Source organism: Ursus americanus, chromosome 12 (genome assembly GCF_024610735.1).
Source record: "Ursus americanus isolate L20-20 chromosome 12, mUrsAme1.1.p, whole genome shotgun sequence".
Lineage (NCBI taxonomy): Eukaryota > Metazoa > Chordata > Mammalia > Carnivora > Ursidae > Ursus > Ursus americanus.
Window position 1 is genome coordinate 66085665 of NC_142138.1, and position 22762 is coordinate 66108426.

Consider the following 22762-nt stretch of genomic DNA (forward strand, 5'->3'; position numbering starts at 1 on the left):
TAGAGAACAAACTGATGGTTACCAGAAGAGAGGTGAGTGGGGGGGTGGGTAAAACAGGTGAAGGGGATTAAGAGTACACTTACCATGTGATGAGCACTCAGTAACGGTGTAGAATTGCTGAATCACTATATTGTACACCTGAAGCTAATATAACTGTATATTATCTATACTGGAATATAAAAAAATTAATTTAAAAAAAGGAAGGAGGGGCACCTGGGTGGCTCAGTCGGTTAAGCGTCTGCCTTTAGCTCAGGTCATGATCCCAGGGTCCTGGGATTGAGCCCCCTGTTGGGCTCCCTGCTCAGTGGGAGTCTACTTGTCCCTCTGCCTCTGCCCTTCATCCCCGCTTGTGCTCTCTCTCTTGCTCTGCACTCTCCCTCTCAAATAAGTAAATAAATAAAATCTTTAAATAAAAAAAAATTTTTAAATAAAATTAAAAAATAAATAAAAGGAAGGAGTCACATGATCAGATTTACATTTATAAAGGATTACTCTGGCCTCTAGATCAAGAAGGGATAGAAGGCAATCAAGAAGGGAAGCAGGGATATCTTAGCAGGAGCAGAGGTAAGCAATGAGGGTAAGTAATTAGGGTACTGGCAGGCAAATGGGAGAGATGTGGACAGATTGGACAAATACTTGGAAAGGAATTTCAATAAGACTTGCTGATGGAATGGGTGTATGGCTGAAGAAAAGGGTGGTACCTGGTTGGAATCCTAAGTATTAGTTGGTGAAACTGGTAGCTGGGGCCATTTTTTTGTTCTGTTTTGGGCAAGTCAAGTTTAAGATCCTTCCTAGTCTTCTACACGGAAATGCTAATTGGGTGGATGGATACAAGGGTGATGCCTAGGGGACAGCTGGAGCTGTAACTTTGGAAATCATGAGCATATTCATGGTATTTGAAGGCATGACACTGGACAAGCTCACTCACAGAAAGAGTGTGGTGAACTCAGGACATAGCTCAGGGGCCTTAAACATGTAGAGGTCAGCGACAAGAGTTAAGAGGAGCCAGGAAATGTGACTAAGAAGGTACAGCCAGGGAGGCAGCAGTAAAATCAGGAGTGTGTGTCCTGGAAGCCAACACATAAAGTCAGTGTTCCATAACGAAGGGTGAAATTCAACTGCGTCAAATGCTACTGACTGATCGAGCAATATGACTACTAACTACTGACCACTGGATTTGGCAACGTGATGGTTACTGAAGACTTTGATCAAAACAATGAGAGCAGGGAGCTAGACTAGAACCCACCTTGTAGTGGCCTGTTTGGGGGAGGTCAAGAGAGCAAGTACGGACAATTTTTAGGGAAGCTCTACCACAAAAGGGAGCAGAGAAGTGGGGCAGCACTTAAAGGGAGTTATCAGGTCAAGACATGTGTTTTTAAGATGGGAAATAGCAGAGCATTTTGTAAGGTAACAGGAATTATTCAGAGAGGGCAACATTTATGATAAAGGAGACGAGAGAGAGAATATAGAAACAGGTGAGTAGAGGGAACCCAGTACACAGATGGATTGAGAGACCCGCATGAGGAGCGGGAACACGATTTCCACTGTGACTTGAGACACCAGAGAACATGGACCCAGATGGTAAAACAAAAAAAAGTCTCGTTCTGTTTTCTTCATGACGTAGGAAGTGAGAACCTTACCTGTTTGCCAGGAGGCAGGGCAAGACTCAGGAGTAGAAATAACACAGACTCTCAGACAGCCCTTCAGAAAGGCCAACCAATTTACTAGAGAAACATAGCTGCCAGGCAATAGTAAGTGCGTGTTTGAAGACTTCAGCCAGGAATCCAAGGTTGAAGCAGTTAGCCTGCTATGTAATACTCTGCAGCCATGTTTGGCTGCTTGGGGGCAAGGGAGAAGAAAGTGAAGAGCAGGCTGGGTTTCACTGAGTGCACGCAGCAGAGGGACAGACTGCAAAGAGAATGAGAATATTTGCAAAGGAGCGATTTATGACGACAGTGGAGTGGAGTGGCGGATCTCGAGAAAGGAGTCAGGTCAACAGGTTGGGGGACATGTTAGGGTTGAACACAGTTGGCGTGTGGGTGCTTGACGAAGCAAGCCAGGGGTTCGCAGGTGGGTTTTAGAGAGTGGGGTGCTGAGAGGTGATATTTGTGAAGCTATGAACTGCCAGTGAGGACAGGATCTTAGAGTTGAAGCCATATGCCGCTACTCAGAATTTCTGACTGTGAGCAGCACACCGATTGGGCTGGCTGAAGTAGAAGAGACTAACTAGCAGGAACAACCCAGCTAGGACGCTGCCACTGGCCCTCGATACTGTGGGGCCTATCCCACTGCCACCATGAAGCTCACCCTCCACCCCTTCCTCTTTTAGCCTCGCCTCTGAAGATTCAAAGGCCCAGGCACGTGAGTCCTACCTAGTGCTGGAGCTTGGGTCCTGTGCCTTTCCTTACTCGTTCTAGAAATGGAGGAACCCCTCCTTGGGCTTCCTTAGCGGTGGAAGTGGTCCTGCCTCCCACCGAGCTCACAGAGAGGATTCTTTAAAACTAAGAAGGGGTCTGGGCAGATAATGGCAGTCAAAGAAAAAAAATTTTTTTAAAGAACAAAAGATAGAAGATAAAGACAGAGGTGAAGGAACAGGTCAAACCCCTGTTCTCTGGGAGCTCCTCTTCTAGCAGGAGATCTGGTCTCTTCATTCTTCCAACAAAGGAGGCTTCCACTGCAGTGTCAACGCCAGTAAGGCAACGCTGTGACCTCGAGGATCTCCCCAGCTGCAGTCTTTCCTGCTGGCTAACCCCTAAATTCTTCCCGTAGAACTCACAAGCTTTTCATCTACAATAAATAATAAAGGGCTTAAAATGCTAAACAACTGGTTGAGGTAAAAGGAACCAAACCTGTTTATACTAAAACAGATCAAATAATACCAACAACTGTGTTAAATATAAATTAAGCACCCTGTCATGCCGGGCTCTTCCCGATGCTTGCTTGACTGTCGCAACACACCTAGAACACAGACGCTGTTACTAGTTCCACTTTACGGAGAAAGTGAACAAGGCATTGAGATGTTAAGTAATTTGGGTAGGAGGGGGCAGGGCCCGGAAGTCTGGCTCTAATAATGACTTGCTATCACACCTTTTCCTCTGTTGTTGTCCTTTTTGTGTTTAAGTCGGGGAGAGGATCTGAAAGCAGGTAAACCCTACAGGAAAAACAGGCCACTCAGTACAGAAACGGAGAGGCTAGCCTGAAAGTTGCCAGACAGATGGAAGCCATGAGGATGTGCCCAAAGCTCAGAGGAATAATGCTGCTAAGAATCTGCAACCTTGCTCTGCCCGACTTACGGTTTGGAGGGGATTTTGTTTTTCTTTTTCTTTTTTTAAGAGAGTGAGAATGGGGGAGCAGAGAGAGAGAGAATCTTTTTTTTTTTTTAAGATTTTATTTATTTATTTGACAGAGACAGCCAGCAAGAGAGGGAACACGAGCAGGGGGAGTGGGAGAGGAAGAAGCAGGCTCATAGCAGAGGAGCCTGATGTGGGGCTCGATCCCATAACGCCGGGATCACGCCCTGAGCTGAAGGCAGACGCTTAACCACTGTGCCACCCAGGCGCCCCGAGAGAGAGAATCTTAAGCAGGCTCCACACCCAGCTGCATGAGCTCGACACAGGGCTCAATCTCACAAACCTGAGATCATGACTTGAGCCAAAATCAAGAGTTGGATGCTTAACTGACTGAGCCACCCAGGCGACCCAAACAAGTTTCTTAATCTAGGAGACCTACTTGCTGTTCTCAATACTGGGAGAGCTGAAGGGAGAACAGAACAGGCAGATTCTGAGAGTGGAGTCCCTGAATGATAAGATGGGAGTGCGGACAGTTTGTACTGTACAGTTTGGCGCAGAATAAATATTAACTCTGAATCCACTGGATAACCTGAACAAGGTACAAAACCGGACCACTGTGGTCCATGACGCCCCTTTAGCAAGCTGGCTGGACCCCAGCAAGGGCTTCTCCAGCTGTCAGCGTGGGAGATTTGGGAGCTGCCCTAGCATTTAGGGTGCAGCGTGGGGGACCATTTCCGTCCACAAGGAAAAGTCATGTCTGTGCTTAGGGTTTGGCAACTCTTCCTGCCATCTCTTCCCTGGGTAAGAGACAAAATGGCAGTTGTCCTACAATTTTTACCTATTGCACAAGTTATAAATTCATCCCTAAGTACACCCTTCAACGATTCAAACCAAAGCTTGCTTTATCAGCGCTTAGAGTTAGATGGCCTCCAGCTACCTTAAAACATAGCCATATGCTCCCTGATATTACAGGTCCTATTATGCAAGGCTCCTCCCCAGTCCCAGAGGAGACCGAATGACATGCCATTGCTTGCTGTTGCTTCCTATTCACATTTTTAAATAACAGAATAAAAAGAAAAAAATCCGGCCACAATTGGCTCCAGTTGGTGTGAATAATGTGATGTGGTTGTCAGATTCCTGGAAAGCCGCCAATATGGTCATTAGCTGGCCAATACTGGGCCCACTTATAAAGAGAATAAGGAATACAACTTTAAATGAGGTCGATTTTAAGGAGACATTAAGTTTGGCATTTGGGTGTGGGATGAAACAATCTATGAATTAAAACCCTCGTTGCATGAAGTGCCCTCCCTAAGAAAAGGGAGATAGACTGGGATGAGATGGAGCTTCCTCAATTTTGGAAATCGAGCTTTGCCCAATTAAAATCTGGTCCTTTTTTGAAGTCTATGATGGAAGAATCCTAGCTCTGACAGGTTGGCAGTAATCCTTGTGATCTATTTTACTGGGATATATATTGTCACTGCAAAAATAAAACATTCTACAAAACTGGAGAGCAGACCCTGCCTGTGATCATTAGACAGACTGGACCAAGTGCCTCAAGCCTTTGATGCCCCTGACATATTATTTTCTGGATGGTGTCCAGCAACCCAATGCAGAATAGCTTTTTCTCTACTGTATCCAGATGGCAAATGGAAGAGATCAAATTCAACAGTTTCAGAGCTAACCTTAATGGATGTGAAAGGCTGGATTCTCTACTAGCTGTTCAGAGATCTATGATACCAAAAAAAAAAAAAAAAAAGCCTTTGAACAAAGAGACAAATAATTGGCTTTTTTTTCCTCTCTCTCTCTCTTCAAAACTAAACCATGGTTGTGGTAATCTGGTTCAAATCCATCTTCTGGCTGAAAAGGACAGCCAAATATCTGATCAGTTCTAATCATTGACACCCTCATGACACTTTCTGTGAAGTTCAGATGAGTGTTGTTCTTAATATTCCGGGCATCTTTTTTTTTTTTTCCCCTGCCCTTCGAGTAAATATTTTCAATCTTGCTCTATTTCCTCCAAAACTTTAATAAAATATATATATATATATGTAATCAGCAGCTTCTTATAGTAAGATTCTCACACCCCTACTAAAGAAAGAATTGCAGAATTGGCTAGCGTGACCCTTAAATATTTGTTACCGCATACACTAGAAGTTCATTTATGAAGCCATTTATGCAGAAAGGAATAGGTATGAAAGTCTATTTCACTCTCCAGACAAGAGGTTTTACGTATTGAAGTACCACAAATACTTCATTATAAACCAACTGCACATAAAAATCCAATCTTGATCATAAGATCAGCTTTGTAACTGGTTAGCAGCAGAGAAGGCAATGAGGAAGAAGGCTCAATATTTGAAAGAAATAGATTACCTTTTGTGGGTTAAAGGAGTTCTTAACCATGGTTTATGGACTTCTGAAATTGCACATAAAGTTCTGAGAATTTATATACATATTTTTCTTGGTAGAAGGTCCACATTTTAATCAAAGGAAATAGTAACCTCCCCCCACCAACCCAAAAAGTATAAGAACTCTGAGGACAAGACTTAATAGAAACAAGATGAGGTACATTAACATATCTAAAGAAAGAATATGTCTCCTGGAGGGTAGCAGCTTAGAAAAGCACTCTGTTGGGAAAACCTTGGCCATGTGTTTTAAAGAGTTGTCCAAGGGAAATGGTGCTGTGAAACAGACCAAAAATATGTTGCCCAAGGAGCAGGTATGTCCCATAATGCAGATGAAGCTTTGGGTTCTTCAACTGGATTACACTAGCCAATAAGGTGATCTAATGAAATCTCCTGGTTTTGATTCCCCACCTATCAAACTACCTTATTTAATAATCTGGTTTTCTAATTAAATTTGCCTGCAAGTAGAGACTATGGTAATCAGTAAAGAAAAGTGACTGGTACTCCGTCACTCCAAATACATAGATGATATGTGGTGTGTGCGTGGGTGTGTGCATGGACTTGAGTGTGCGTGCGTGCACACATGCACGTGCATTGGTCTATGAAACGTTTTCCTCATTTGGCTCCTGGATGTCACCTTTTTCTACTTTTCCTTCTCCTAATCTGGCTACTATTGTCTTGGCTGGTTCTTCTCATCATCCTAATCTCTTAATGTTGAAATGCCCACAGGCTTAGTACTTGGACTCTTCTCTTTCTACAAACACCACCTAAGTGATCACACCCAGTCTCACAGCTTTAAGCACCCAGTCTCTATACCAAAACTTCACAGATTTATAGCTCCATCTAGACCTGACCCTTCAGCTTTGGTCTCATGAATCTAAGTGTTTGCCTGACATCTCCACTTAGATGTTCCCTATGCATCTAAATTCCACATCTCAAAAACTCAACTCCTCATCTGCCCCCCCAAAGACTTGTTCTTCTCACAGTCTTTACCATCTCAGTAAGTGGCAAATTCATTCTTCCACTTGCTCTAGCCAAAAGCCATCGGTCTTGACTCTTTTCTTCCTTTCATCCTACATCTAATCAGAAAATCTTATTGGCTTTATCTCCTTCAAAATAAATATCCAGAATCTGACCACTTCTCATGAAACCATTTTTACTACTCATCCAAGTCCGACCACCACTGTCTCTTGCTTGGATCTTGTACTAGCTTCCTAACTGGTCTCCTTGCTTCTATCCTTGCTCCTCCGCATTCTATTTTTAACATAAAAGTGAGAGTAAGCTCTAGAACCTTCATCAGATCATATCACTCCCCTAAACCAAGTCCTCCGAAGGCTTTCCAACAACTCATGTAAAAGACAGTCTTCACAGTTGCTTCTGAGGTTCTATACAATTGAACCCCCACTTCCACCTTTCTATTAGCTATCTGACTTCATGTCCTACTACTATTTGGGGCATATTCAACCCAAAGTTAGAACCCTCACTACCTCCCCTTTTTAGCTATGTGCATTTTGTTGCTCCTGTGACAAGTTACTTAACATCTATTTTATAGATCCTCATCTGTCAGCACTAGCACTGGGTTTATATAGGGTTGTTATAAGAATTACATGACTTAATATTTGCAAAGTATTTAGAGAAGTATCCAACACATACTAAGTACTACATAATATTTGCTAAACAAAGAAAATGCTCATTCTTCTTCAGCCACATTAGTCTCCTTGTTGGTCTTCAAACATGCCAGATTAGCCCATTTCCATTCTTGTTTGCTCCACCTGGCATGCTCTTCCCCCAGATATCCACTTTGTACATGTTCTTACCACCTTCAAGTCTTTCCTCAAATGTCACCCTTTTGGAAGCCTTCACCGACCACCTAATCTCCAACTGTACTTACCATTTCCTGTCTCTGCTTTTTTTCCATCGCTTATTATCATCTAACATATTATATATTTTAATTACTTTTTTATTATTTGTTTCTGTCTCTGAAATGTAAGATTTTTGTCTATGTTCTTCAATGGTTTATCTCTACCACCTTGCACATTTTAAGTGTTCAATATTTGTTGACCACATCAATAGAAATAAAATATTCATGACTTTTTACTTCCATGAATTAGAGATGTGGATACAGTTTACCAGGTGACAAATCCAAATATTCCACTGAACAGTCTTTTAATGGTTCAGGAGACATTGGGCATAAATAGTCCAAAATGTCTTACATGGCTACAAAAATTGGAGAAGAATAATTATTTACATGTATCCAGCCCTTCATTGTTATGTTCCCACCTCTTAAAAACTCTCCTACATCAATTAAAGGCTTGGGAAGCTGGCACTCTTTCTTCCCTAACTTCCATTATACAAGAGAGTTCAAGGATCAGGTACACTACACCTGCAATACACCAGCATTCAATATACTTGTTTGGTCTCTCCAAAGTCAACCACCTATTCCCATGGTCAGCTACTGGACCTTATCATCACCATGATTCCTCCATTTTTGTAATCATAAATGTCAATATTCCACTCAGTCTGAAACCTTCCAGTTTTCAACTCTTCCTGCTTTTATTTCCACTATACCTACTCCCAAAGTTCATTTAGGAATCAGAGCCTCTGATTTTCCCATTTTTCCTCCCTGGTGCAGCGGTCCCTACTTGTCCCCTCCTCTTCCCTACCTAGCCTGGCTCCAAGGTCAATCATCTGGACTCTGCTCTCATTTGCAACCCTAACTGCTCTTGCTACTAAGTCTCAACAGCCACATAAAAGGCCAATCCTGGATCAAGGCTAGAGAGTTTGTTCTTCATTTACACACCCTGGTGGCTAAGCACTTTTGGTGAAAAATCTCAAAGCAATGCAGAATTTACCTATAAATCTAATTTATGGTTTCTTATCTCATTTAGGCTCTCAACTCTCAACACTGCTTATTGAATCCTTTTTTTTAAACTTACATAGCCCTCACCATATGCCTGGTACTGTTCTAGACACTTATAAATATTAACTCATTTAATCCTCACAGCAGTCCTCTGAGGTAGATACTATTATTGTCTCTGTTTTACAGATGAAGAGGTTAAGACACAGAAAGATTAAGTGACTTGCCAAGCACATAATGCTAGTTAGGGACTAAAGTGGTGGAGCCTACCAGCTCTGAACCCTGACAAGTCTGACCACAGAACTGAAGCTTTTAACTTTTTATTTTTTTTTATTTTTAACAGCTTTTATTTTATTTTTTTTAATGTTTTTTTATTATGTTAGTCACCATACAGTACATCCCCGGTTTCCGATGTAAAGTTTGATGATTCATTAGTTGCGTATAACACCCAGTGCACCATGCAATACGTGCCCTCCTTACTACCCATCACCGGTCTATCCCATTCCCCCGCCCCCCTCCCCTCTGAGGCCCTCAGTTTGTTTCTCGTAGTCCATATGAAGCTTTTAACTTTTAATTCACCTTGATGAAGATGAAGATGAAGAAAATGAGATAGAGAGGTTCAGTAACTTGCCCAAGGACATCTAGTTATCAAGTGGAAGAACTTGGATTTGAACCCAGTTAGACTTTAGAGTCCATACACTAAACCACTAACCTATCTCATATCCTCAGGTAAGCCCCTGAGAGAATTATACCCAACAGATTTCGGAGTCCCTGATTTCCCATCCCATTCCCAGCAAACTGATCTAGACACACAGTCATCTTTCCTCCAGTCTCAGGGCTGATCTCTCTCTCCTAATGTTTAATCATTTGCTCTGGATTGCATTTCTTCTGTTTCTTTCCATCTCTCTCCTGTATCTTCAACCTCTCCCTCTTCACTGGCTCCTTTAATCACACTCAAGTCGCTTCCATCTTCAAAGACCCCACCACCAAAAACTTTGCTTGGTCAGACCATTCTTTATAGCTCTCTTCCTCTTCTCTGACACTTCCTTCTCACTCAGGCTCCTCAAAACAACAATCCTCACTTCCTCGCCTCTGTCTCACTGTAATTAATCTTCTGCACCAATAACTCTTCTAAAGCTGTAGCTGCTTACATCTTTAGTGACATTCCAATTGTACATGCCAGCAGATAATTTTTAGTCCTTATACCACACCACTATCTTGCTCTTCACTGAGTCTGAAATCCTCTAACCCCTCGAAATCCCTAGATCCACACACACTCCAGTAACTCTTCTCCCATCTTTGTCTCTTTTTCAGATTCATCAACTCTGGGCTCTCTCCTAGAATTCAGCCTACAGAGGGTTAAAAACCCTTGATTTTTAAAAATTATTTTTCCCACTTTGCACGCTTTTCTTGATGATCTCGCTAAAGAAGACACAAATTTAAGTGCTATTCAGCTGGCAGTAATCTTATCAGTAGTCACAGCTTTGTTACTCCTTTTTGAAGATTCACTACTTTCTCTCCCAAGCCCTCCTAACATGTGGTCCAAATGGAAGCTGGATGACCCTATCTCCAAATCTAAAGGTGGGGATTTTGCTTTCAAGAAGACAGGTATCATGGAAGTCTGACTCCAAAGTCTGCTATTTAGACAGAAAAATAAGACTAGAGCATAAGCTGTATCTCTAGTTGAGTCATAGATATGTTAATATATTCCCAATCAAAATTAAGGACACATGGTCTGCTACAGAATCTCTCTTCCATTTTAGAATGTGAAAAACAATGTGGGAGATGTCATATGGAGGCTGAAACATTGGAATTTGCAAGACATTTTAAAGATTTATGGGTATAACTGGTCCCTGATTTAATAAGATGTCTGGCCACTGTAGTCACAGACTTATCTGGAAGATGCTGCAATCCTTTTAACAGACATGACATTCTGTGACAGTTCTATGATTATGCTGGGTTGATTTAAGGTTTTATTAAATATGTAAAGGAAAAATTGGTAACAAATATAACAATAAAACTTTCCTTATCGACTACTAAAATACCACTGGCCACTTTAAAAAGAAGAAAATATTAGCTCTTTGTAATAGAGATTAAAATCTGCTTGAATCACACTGCTCTCCTCTTACCACAGTGCACAGAAAAATGGAACAGCATTAAATTGTATGCTTACAAATGGCCTCACTGTCTACACACTGTAACAGTGCAGTGGGACCTAAGGCTATTAATCTATGTAGGGCATACCAAGATCAATAGAGCAAAGGTACTAGGCACAGTCTGACAGGTTGTTTTCAAGGGACTTAAGATGGACAATTAAGAGAAAAGGCAATGTTAATACAATAAAAGAGCTTTTTATTTCCTTCACGAGCTGCATGAATCCTTGATTTATAATATTAGAAAACACAACATCAGTTGTTGTATAAATAATATAGCACATTTACTGAACCAGACAGTATTCTGAGGCAAAACTATGCTCAAAATAAAATCTTCTCATCTTAATCCTGAGTATGTCTATACTTTCCTATACACAGAGGTAACAAACTTTAATGATATGTAGAAGTAGCAAACTGAAGTATAAGAGGTTATGCCTTTGAAAAATAAAGTTAGAGCTAGAGTAGCAATAAAAGTCCATTATAGCAACAACTTGGAAATTACAGCCTTCTTGGAAAATCACTGAAATAAAATTGGCATTATCTTCCAATCACTTATAAATATCTGGATACTTAGGACAATTACCAGGTCATTTATGAACTGCAGCAAACACTGAACATCTTCTAAAATTAGATACATAAAAACGTACAGTTTAAATTCAACAATATGCTAAATGCCAATGGTACGCATTTTCTCTTATCTTACCTCCTTGGCTTTACTTTTCACTGAATTCATTCACTCAAATACTTATTGAGCTCTTTCTGTTACAGGAATTATTATGCCAAAAATTTAAGTAATAACTCATTTTCTCACACATATAGTTATCATAGCCGAGGCACAACAGGAAGAATCCTTCCCTCCCCAGCTTTTATGACTGCTGGAGGTCTCCATGAACATACTTCTGGTAAGATCTGCCTGCTGAGTGGCCGCCTAAGGCTGCACCTGTGGAACCCTGGTATTAATTATAAGCCATTTCCTGCTGGAGTGTTCATAAAAGGTCTAAAAAAAAAAAAAAGCACACTCTCCATCTGTCCTAAAGCAAGTACCTATAAACAGAGACCGAATATAAGGATGTGTTAATTTCTGTAGGGAAGGTACAAAATCCTATAAAACTTCAAAATGGGAACAATCATTGCCAACTTCAGAACAAAGTTTTCTGGAACCAATAGAGAAGTTCTGTTGTTGTTGTTGTTGTTGCAAATTCCAGTTAGCTAACATACAGGGTAATATTAGTTTCAGATGTAAAATATAGTGATTCAACACTTCCATACATCACCTGGTGCTCATCATGACAAGTGCATTCCTTAATCCCCATCGTCTATTTCACCCATCTCCCCCACCAACCCCCCTAACTCGCCACCCCCTGCCAGTAAACATCAGTTTTCTCTATAGTTAAGAGTCTGTTTCTTGGTTTGCCTTTCTCTCTCTCTCTCTTTTCCCCCCTTTTCTCGTTTGTTTTGTTTCTTAAATTCCACATATGAGTGAAATCATATCTTTGTCTTTCTCTGACTGACTTATTTTGCTTAGCATAATACACTCTAGCTCCATCCATGTCATTGCATTCTTTTTGAAGATTGAGTAATATATATATATATATATATATATATATATATTCCATATATATCACTTCTTCTTTATCCATTCATCAGTTGATGGACACTTGGGCTGTTTCCATAATTTGGCTATTGAAGATAATGCTGCTATAAACATCGGGGTGCATGAATCCCTTTGAATTAATGTTTTTGTATTCTTTGGGTAAATACCTAGTAGTGCAATTGCTGGTCATAGTATAGTTTTATTTTTAACTTTTTGAGGCACCTCCATACTGGTTTCCACAGTGGCTGCACCAGTTTGGATTCCCACCAACAGTCAATAGGGTTCTCCTTTCTCTATATCCTTACCAAAACCTGTTTTTTGTGTTGCTGATTTCAGCCATTCTGACAGGTATGAAGTGATATCTCATCGTAGTTTTGATTTGTATTTCCCTGATGATCAATGATGTTGAATATCTTTTCATGTGTTTGTTGGCCATCTGTATGCATTCTTTGGAAAAACGTCTATTCATGTCTTCTGCCCATTTTTTAATTGGATTATTTTTTGGGTATTGAATTTGATAAATTCTTTATATATTTTGGATACTAACTCTTTATCAGAAATGCCATTTGGAAATATCTTCTCCCATTCCATAGGCTGCCTTTCAGTTTTGTTGATTGTTGCCTTTGCTGCGCAGAACTTTTTTATTTTGATGAAGTCCCAATAGTTTATTTTTGCTTTTGTTTCCCTTGCCTCAGGAGACATATCTAGAAAAAAGTTGCTACATCCAGTCTCAAAGAGGTTACAGCCTGTGTCCTCCTCTAGGATTTTTATGGTTTCAGGTCTCACATTTAGCTCTTTAATCCATTTTTAATTTATTTTTGTGTATGGTGTAAGAAAGTGGTCCAGTTTCTTTCTTTCTTTCTTTCTTTCTTTCTCTCTTTCTCTCTTTCTCTCTTTCTCTCTTTCTCTCTCCCTTTCTTTCTTTCTTTCTTTCTTTCTTTCTTTCTTTCTTTCTTTCTTTCTTTCTTAAAACATGTTGCTGTCCAGTTCTCTGAGCACCATTTGTTGAAGAGATGGTCTTTTTTCCATTGGATATTCTTTCCTGCTTTGTCAAAGATTAAGTGACTATACTTTGTGGATTCATTTCTATTCTGTTCCGTTGATCTACGTGTCCATTTTTGTGCCAGTACCATACTATTTTGATCACTATAGCTTTGTAATAGAACTTGAAGTCCGGAATTGTGTGTTTTTGTTTCATTTTTTTAAAATGGTGGAATACAGACAAATAAGAATGGGAAGAAATGCCTTTCCAAGAAGAGACAGTGGCATTAACAAAGAAGTAAAAGGGAAGAGCTCTGAGCGAACTTGGAAATTCTATGAACACCAAGGCAAAAGATCCATGTAAGACAGCAATGGCCTAGAAAAGTGTTTTGGATCTAGACTGTGGAAAGTCTTGATGTGAAGCTCTAAGGGGACTAAATTTCATTAGAGGCCCCCAAAGGTTGCTGATCAAGGGGAAAACCATAATTAGACTGCTGCTTTAAGAGGATTATTCTGATAAGACTGATTTTGGGGAGGAGGAGATGGAAGGGTAGAAAAGTGTGGTGATGGGGGAATCAAAGAATTATTAAGACAGATAAGGGTAGAGGAGAGAAAGTTCACTGAGTAGAATTATATGTAATTTAAGAAATAATCATCATCCAGCATGAAGGACCCACTAGGTTTTATGCACTGGCAAAAGGACTTTTGGGAAGTGCTATATATATATATATATGTGTGTGTGTGTGTGTGTGTGTGTGTGTGTGTGTGTGTGTGTGTGTATGGCAGGATCTCGAATCCACATATTTCTACAAGGCATTATTATGAATACCTGACAGATGAGAAAACTAAAGTTAGGGAGGTCAGATAACCTGCCTGGCATCACACAGCTGGTACAACCAGGCCTAACTGATCCCAAGAGTCACGTACCTTCTGCTTTATCACACTTCCTCTTAGGAAGGGACCAGTAAACCTTAAAATGACAAGTATAATGTTCCTGTGACTGCTTATTCTCTAGACACTTGCTTCTCTAGGTTACTGAGTTTCACAGCTTGGTGGCATGGGGGTGGCTGGAAAGTTGCCAGCCATTGGGAAAGCCAAAGTTGCCTGCCTGCAGAGAAGGATCTTCCTTCACAACCAAGACAGCCAGGTAACTAGTATCCACGGAGGGCCAACCTGGCTCTCTCCCCAGAACTGGCAAGGGCTCCACATAGTCTGGTCCTTAACATCTCCCTTGGGACTCCACCCTCATCCTGCACACTTAGCCCCTGCTCAAGAGACCTCTCCTGTCTTCCAGCAAATTTATGAACTGGCTGCTTAGCCCATTCTCCCCATGGGAGGGCAGGAATCCAAATCAGGGATTTGAGTAAACAGCTCCATATCCCTTCTCCATTCTCCCACTTCCCAAAAGGGGCCCAAGGTAACATAGTGAGTAAAGTTTGGGCCTGAATAACTATAAAATAGAATGGACCATGCAGTCTTTGTTCATGGGGAATATTAGGAAAAGGTCATGAGGAGCCCTTGGGTGTATAAAACAAATTCTGTTCAACGTTGCTCATTTTAAAACCTCAACAGCATCCTAATTGATGTACTAACAGGAAACAATTCACTTTAATTCAATTACTGAATTAGAGACCCCTTTAAAAGCTCCTTGGAATGAGGATCCTTTAGCATAAAATTCTCACTTATCACTTGCAGAAATGGCCCACAACACTAATTACTTTCATCTCTCCCATTTTCCCACTTTGCACCTCTGCTACTTTTGAAGAAAGTACTCTTGACATAAATCCCAACTAGACCCTAGATAGTGGTCCCTTGGTCATCCATCAGCTCCAGCACTCACCACCTCCCCTCTGCCTGCAGGGCTGTGCACAGGTTGACCTTTTAGCTATCGACTGTGTGTAAACAGAACTTCCTACATGTACCTTGGGACTCATGTGTTTAAAGCCCTTATTTTACACATGGTAATCCTAGTGGCAGTAGCCAAATAGAGACATGGAGATAAATTTACAAGACAGCTTTGCTCCTTCTTCATAATTCATCGAGCCAAACAAGAGTATAGGAACAGTGACAACAAAGGATGATTTATAATTTCTACTCTGCGTGTCACCATGGCAAGATATATAAGTGGCTTTCATAGAACGAATTTAAAAGTTACAAGGCAGTTATCTGCATATTATCATGGGTTGAGTTGTTTAATGGCATTTTATTACAGTTAGGGTACAGACTTTGGAATTAAGCTACCAGGGTTTATATCTGGGCTCTAACATTTGCTAGCTATGTGATCTTGGGTGAGTCATTTAACCTCTTACTATTCTCATCGACAAAATGGGGTTCATATTAGCACAAACCTCATTGGGTTGTGAGGATTAAATAAGCTAATGCATGTCAAGTGCTTAAAACCTTGCTTGGTACATGGTAAGCATAAATATGTGCTAGTATCACCTCCTCCATCATAATTGTGCTTATAATAACTATTGTGTCTATAATAACACTAAATGATTTCAATACAAATATGAAAATAACATCCACTGAACTAAAACTTTAAGGAATACCGATATTTACTTAGATTCATCATCATTACAACTGGTTAAAAAAAATTGGAAGACACAATGAGAATTTAATCAGTGAGTCAAAATTTTAGATGACTAAATAGTGAAACTTGGTATGCTGCAATCAAGATTAAAAGAATATGTGAAGCATTTTGCAGACTAAAAAGTGGTGTATTAGAACAGGATATTATAGGAAATAATAGATTCCACTTGAAAATGTTTTGCAAGGTGAGATTTATCATTTTATTTTATGCTCTCAAATACCTTAATGAAAAATCTACAACTATCATCCTAAAAACCTGGGATAAGAAGCAATGGAACCAGGGTCATTCATTCAGGGCTCTACCCACAGTGGACTTGCCCCGCCCTATAGTGAGTCACAGCCAGATCAGCAGACCAGGAATGAAAAGGAGAAACTGACAGCCCTGCATGCTGGCTGGTGTCCTGGCCGAGAGGGCAAGGGATTGAGAAGCAGAAATTGTGAGAATCTCCAATGATTAGAAATCAGGGTGACTTAACTTTGCCTTTTAGGAGACAAAGGGGGCAGTCAAAAGGCAGTTCCTTAGCCAACCAGAAGTAGGTTCAATAGATGCCAGGATGACTGCGTGCCATGGAAAAAGAAGGCTGTAGATGATTTTTGATAAATGGCTAGAGGCCCAATAGAACTTAGATGTCAGGGTGCTGTGAAGACCTTGATATGACCTTGACTCATTCAGTAAGCTGGGAAGTTAAGAAAAAGTGTTATGCCTCCTCCTGGGAATAAAAGATACGGTATTGCTAAGAGATGATATATAGAGAAAACTGTAAATGCTCGAGCAGAGTTAAATTAAGTCAAGCTGGAGTCAATGTTGCACCTCTGTGCCTATAAATTCTCTCTCCGCATCTAGCGTCTCGCACGGGCAGAACAGCTTCCACCCTCTATGAGTAAACTGCTCCTGTGGAAATTCAAGAAGAAGCCCCAGGCCTCATGTTGCAGTCTCTAAAAGAGAAATTCCTGAACCCTGAGAGGTAGTGGTAGAATGGAATCAAGAGCAGAACTGGATAAGTGTGCTTTATGAGGAGGCTAGAGGCTGGGTTAGTTATAATAATGACTAAGGGAATCCAGAGAAACTTCTTTGCGCACAAAGATCAGCATATTATGCAGAAGTAAGCTGTGTTTAGAAAGAAAGAAGGAAAGAAGGAAAACTGACTACCAATATCTTCAGTGCTTGTGCAGCTTATTTAAGATTGTGTGGCACCATCTCTGGGGCCGCTGTTTCGTGTGTGGAGGGAGGGTGGTAGGGCGGTGGGGGCGATGAGGTCAAGCAACAGGGCTCTAGCTACCCCTCTACTCCTGAAATCAGAAAAGTTCTGCTTTTATGTTTTATCTAACAGGGACTGATACAAGATTTTATTTGGTAAGAGAATACTACTGGTCAGGTGGAAAAAGCACAGACGAGGCTGAATTTGAATCTCGGTACTGCCATTTACTAGCTCTGACTCGGGAAAGTTACCTAATCCTTCAGAGCCTTAGCTTCCTCTTTTATAAAATGGGTAGAATAATATTTACAGGATTGTTGTGAGAAGAAAATAAGATAAAAGTGTGTATAGCACATTGCACAGGGCCTTAGCATATAGAAGATGCTAGCTAAATGTGCATTCCTTTTCTGAAAGACAGGATTATGTACGGATATAGGCTTAAATATATATATTTGTGTAAGCCTCTGCAGACACTTCTGTAACCTGCAGCCATGCAACAGACAGACTGAGAAAGGATCTCAGGGAGCAGCCTTACTGCTGCTAGCATTTCCTGGCCGTGGATGCCAGAACAGTTACTAGCAAAAATCCTCAGCATCCACTTACTGTTCCTCCTCTATATTTTCATCAGTTACCATCAGTAATTTCCATTATCTATTCAAATAAAGTTTTAAAAATTATTATTTCTAATAAGCTAAGTCAGTTTGCAAGGAAAACCAATCTAAAGAAGATTTTAAGTGAATGGACTCCTAGGCTGATTGAACTTAAAAGGGGTGTTCAAGTGGGTCCATGCAACACCCTCTAAGAAAAGCACAGAGATGAAGTAGTCCCATCAAACCAGCCCAGTTATTATCTTGCAAAATGATGGCTACAGATGCTCCTGATAGCCCTCCATGCTGATTAGCTCTTGTTGCGAGTTGGAGGCACAATACAGAGCAGAGAGAGACAAGCTAAGGGAAAAGTCACTGGGAACACTACCCCACTTTAATGTCATTAAGATCACAGAAACCTACAACAACAAATACTTATTGCAAAATAGGGAATGAAATCCCAATAGTAAATTTTACCATCCTAATTCCACAATTAATTAGCGCTGTGATTTTAGGCAAGTTACTTAACTAAAATCAGTTTCCTCATGATTTAAAATAAGGTGCTAATACCTGCCTTAAAGCCTTGTTATGAATAGTCTCTCTTTGATGGTATTCTTGCCAAAATCCATAACGTAATCGTGAGAAAACACCAGACAAACCCAAATTGAGAGACATTCTAGTAAATAATTAACCAATCCTCTTCAAAAGTGCCAAGGTCATTAAAGACTGAGGAAGTGCCATAAATTGGAGGAGACATGACAGCTAAATGCAACAGGGGATCCTGGATTTGACCCCGGACCAGTAAGAGACTAGTGGAAAAACTGGTGAAATTTGAAATGGGTTTTTAGCTAGTATTGTACCAAATTTATTTCTTGGCTTTGATCATTGTATTATGATTATGTAAAAGGAAGCGTGGTGAAGGATGTACAGGAAGACTATGTACTAATTTTGCAACTTGGTAAATCTGAAATTATTTTAAAAGAAAAAAAGTTAAAAAAAAAAAAAAGCAATTGTTTGAAAAGCCTAGTCATGAGAACCGAATACAAGAACAATAATTTAACACATTGCCTTTTTTTTTTTTTTTTTTTTTTTTTTTTTGCAGGCTTGAGTCCTTCATCTAATGGCTAAACTTGGTAGCCATTAACATTGGGAACAGTCCGTTAATACTGGCCACACCCGGCTTGGGACAGCTAACAGCAAAGTGTGCTGTTCAACTGCAACAAAATGTGGACATTTTACACTGAATGATTACAAATAATTCTTGCAAAAGTCTACTAACCATCAATATTTCACTCTTGGTACAACACCATAAGTTAGGGCTTCAAGAAGTGTGGATTCTGTGTTTGGCCAACGATGACAGACTTAAATTTACCTAATGCCATCAATATTTAAACGTAGCATGTCAAATCTTCATTCCTCTGACTCTGTGACTACTCTCATCTTGTCAAACGTCAACAGTTTTTTGTGAGGTAACACCTGGCAAAATAAACCGCTTTCACATAAATTGGAGACAGCTCACAATGAGTATGGCTTAGAAACACTGTTATTCCTGGTTTCTCTCTAATTTTTATTTTAAACTTGAATCTATCTCTAGCCTCGAGGGGCAAAAGCCTACCTTTGAGATAACTCAAGGTCCTCAATGCCAACCTTATTACTCAAGATTTTGTTTTTTAAAGAAAACATTAAAACAACCTAGGAATCATAATACTTTATCAGTCATAGTTTCCAACACAGCACTGCTTTGGCTCACCCACTTTTGCCTCTCACCTCAGGGAGTAACTGAGTAACCAAACTAGTAACAAGCAACTTGGTTATTTCTTAGTTTTTGATAGAATCATCCATAGGATAAAAATATTTTTTCTATTAGACTATACTCTTGCAAAATAATTTTTGTTTTCTACAAAGGTTATGAGATATCATAAAAATGTCGAATGCATCTGGTTTAAGAATCCAATTCTTCCTTCACATATTTCTGCATCTGTTCACAAAAATCGCTTTGACTTCAAAGGAAGCTTTTCAAGAGAAAAAGAAGATACATACAGGAAAAGTACCCATAAATTTCTAGTCCTTTTCTAAGGCCATTTTAATAACAGCACTGTGGGACAAGTATCTTTTTAGGTCTTTAGAGATCTAAAGTATCACAGATGATATTACTGACTAAGCATTTATAAGGAGATTTATGCTTTAACACTTTATTCTGGGTCTAAAAGTGATATATCTTCAATTTTGAACATGTGGAAAATACAGAAAGCTTAAAGAAGAAAACTTAAGTGACTTTTAATCCACTATTTAGGAAGACCAAAGCAAAACAAAAAAAAGTTAAAACTGGTTGTTTCCTTCCAGTCTTTTTTTTCATGTGTATATATTTATATAAATTTATATTTACAAACAATATTATAATTACACTATGAAAACAATTTTGTATCTTTTCTCAGTTGGTCTTTCAAAAGACTACATTAGTCTTTCAAACCATCATATTTAATGACTGGAAATTACATGTAGATTTATACTTTAATAGAAATGCTCTAGCTTACATTTAATTCTTATCATACTCAATGATAAATTAAGGGTTTGTAAACATTAATCTGTTCTGGAAGGTCTACATTTTGAAACTATCTAGATTAGCAGTTGATTAATTTTAAGATAACCATATTCATTAATTCCACTGAAACAATAACAGAGGTTTAAGAAATTTTTCTTAGCATTTATAATAATTTAGTGCCCTAAAATTCCCTGAGCAGTCATTAGTGGGTTCTAGCTTATTTTCCTTTTCTTTTTGATTTTCTATTTCTCATGACATCCTCCCCTGTTGGGTTTGGAAAGAGAGGAAGTTTGGATCTAAGGTTTAGTTACTTTGGTACCACAGGTTTTAATATGCTATTAACTAGCTATAAAATAGTAAACAAACATTTCTGATTCTGCAGAATCAAACCCTCAAACTTCATTGAATGGATTTATCTAATTTTAAATCAATTCTTACCTAACATTGCTGCCTGAAATTTAAAATAACGCTTAAGTAGCTGTTTTGTTGAAAAAGAGCTCTCTAGTATTTCCTTTATCTTTAAATCAGTCTTGGGAGGTCCACATCAATGAGGAAAACTTAAGAACAGAACATTAATTTATGAGATGATGGGGAAAAACAGGTTAAACTCAAATCTTGGTTTTCATAATTAATCTCATTGCTTTACTTTGGCTTCATAATCATGGAGCCACAGATTTTCCAAAGCTTGAAGGAACATTAATGGGTTAATCAGTCCCACCCTTCCTCTACTCATTTTACTAATGAAAACAAATCCTGTGAGATTGACTTGCCATGTCCCACAAGCTAGCAAGTGGCAAACAAATCTCTTGATCTTCGATTTCCTAATTTCAAGTCTAGTGCTCTTTCCAATATACCAGTTACCACACAAAATCCTCACACCTATGCATTTTGACCACGAATAAGCAAGGATGCCAATAAATCACCTAATAATCACAGAATCCCAAGTTTCTTCCTAGTTCCCTGAAGATACGTCCCAAGAGATGTACAGCAATGTGCCTACCACCAAGATCGCACTTAGAAGACATTTAGTAAATGTCTGAATGAGTGAAGTAAATATCTGAGTGAAAGGGGATATATATACACACATACACACACATATATAAAAATTATAAATATGGAAGCCAGTGTCCACGCTCCCAGCACGACACGGTAAAGGTGACAGCAGTGCTGCCAGGTGGACAGAACGATGCACTTTGGCAACTTGCTGTAACTCCCTCACAGAGCCTGCTCCATGCAGGTCTACCTTGGGGAATGAGGAGCCGGAGTGGAAGACGCACTGACACTTGACACTGAAATGCCGCCCTGCCAGGAGGAGGATGTCAAGGGGCTGCTCCGACTTAAATCGTCCGATTCCTCACAAGACTCCTCTCTAATTTCTCCGCTGGCCCCTCAGAAAGGAGGGTGAAATAGTAATAGGACCACGAGAAGGCAGGCAGCTCAGGAAAGATCGGCGCTCTAGCCGGGTTACTTCACACAGGACTTGGCTTCCCGCGTTGCCCGGCAACAGCCGCGGTGCCAAGCTCTCAGGGAAAGAGACGGAGGCCAAGTGGGCAAGCGGAGGGGCGCTCCTCCCACCCCGGCGCGTGACATCATCGCGCATCCTTGCAACGTCGCCACGCTCCAAGTAGGAAGGGAATCTTAGGAGAGTGGACCTTAAGAGAGAAACCGCTCGGTATTCTCCAGAGGAAACGGGAGGAAAGAAACCAGTGGAGAGAGAGGAGACGAGAAGGACCTAGCGGGATGGCAAGCTGGCGGGAGAAAGGCCAGCTATGGTTACCTGAGGAGTCTGAGCAGCTTCGGGTCCTTTATGAAGTGCCCGGATGAAGCTCCAGCACCCACGCGCCTTCAGCATTGAGCGCATCGCCATTTTGAGAGGGGCGGAGCCGTATTGACTTGAGTGACGTCTGCCCGGAGAGCCAGTCCCTGAGTCTCAGCTGTTTTGCTTGCTGCGTAAGCGCCCTGGTCTTCCGGGCGTTCCTCTGTGCGGCTGCGTGCGGGAGTCCGGTCTTTGCAGAGCAGGTGGGGACAGGAACGGGGTGGGGCTAGGCGCTAGTGTTTCCCCTGGAGACCAACTCTTTGTGCGGGCCTCCTGGTGGGAGATTCCCTTTCCGGGGTATTAGTAGCAGCGTTGTAGACTGGAAGAAAGTAAAGTAAATTGCCTTTCGGATTCCGGCCATCCAAAGGCAGCTTTTAAGAAGTGTCTCTAGGAATGGGGCCTACCCAATCCTGTTAGAGCGCAGTAAGTGGTCCTTTGAGACTTATGTGGCCTCATTAATTCATTCGATCTACAAACCTTTGTTAAACCCTACCGTCTGCTAGGTACCCCTATCTTATACGGCCTAATGCGTAGCAGGTAGATAAACGATGCACTCTTCTAGATGTTAAAGAAGCAAACCCCAAGATAGGGGAAGAAGGGTGGTTAAAATTGTGGCGCTAAAGCCTGGTCCAGGGAGGGCTTCAGAAGGTAGATACCTGATAGAAGAAATTGTTTGCATTTTGGGTTAAATTATGAGAAGAATTAACACTGTACTCCTGCTTCTGCTAATGCGCCCAAAAAGCTCCCAGACA

General features: G+C 40.5%; 1 protein-coding gene across 3 annotated transcripts in view; it reads right to left on the minus strand.

Annotated features, from left to right (window-relative positions):
- Window positions 1–22143, minus strand: part of WARS2 (tryptophanyl tRNA synthetase 2, mitochondrial) — a 96083-nt gene extending 73940 nt beyond the window's left edge. Inside the window, exon 1 of one of the 3 annotated variants that reach the window (XM_045801392.2) lies at window positions 21972–22143. In XM_045801392.2, the coding sequence (XP_045657348.2) occupies window positions 21972–22061 (90 nt within the window). In that variant the 5' untranslated portion in view covers window positions 22062–22143. The remainder of the gene's footprint in view (window positions 1–21971) is intronic. The other 2 variants (XM_045801393.2, XM_087866203.1) reach the window with 2 other exon arrangements.
- Between the last annotated feature and the right edge of the window lie 619 nt (window positions 22144–22762).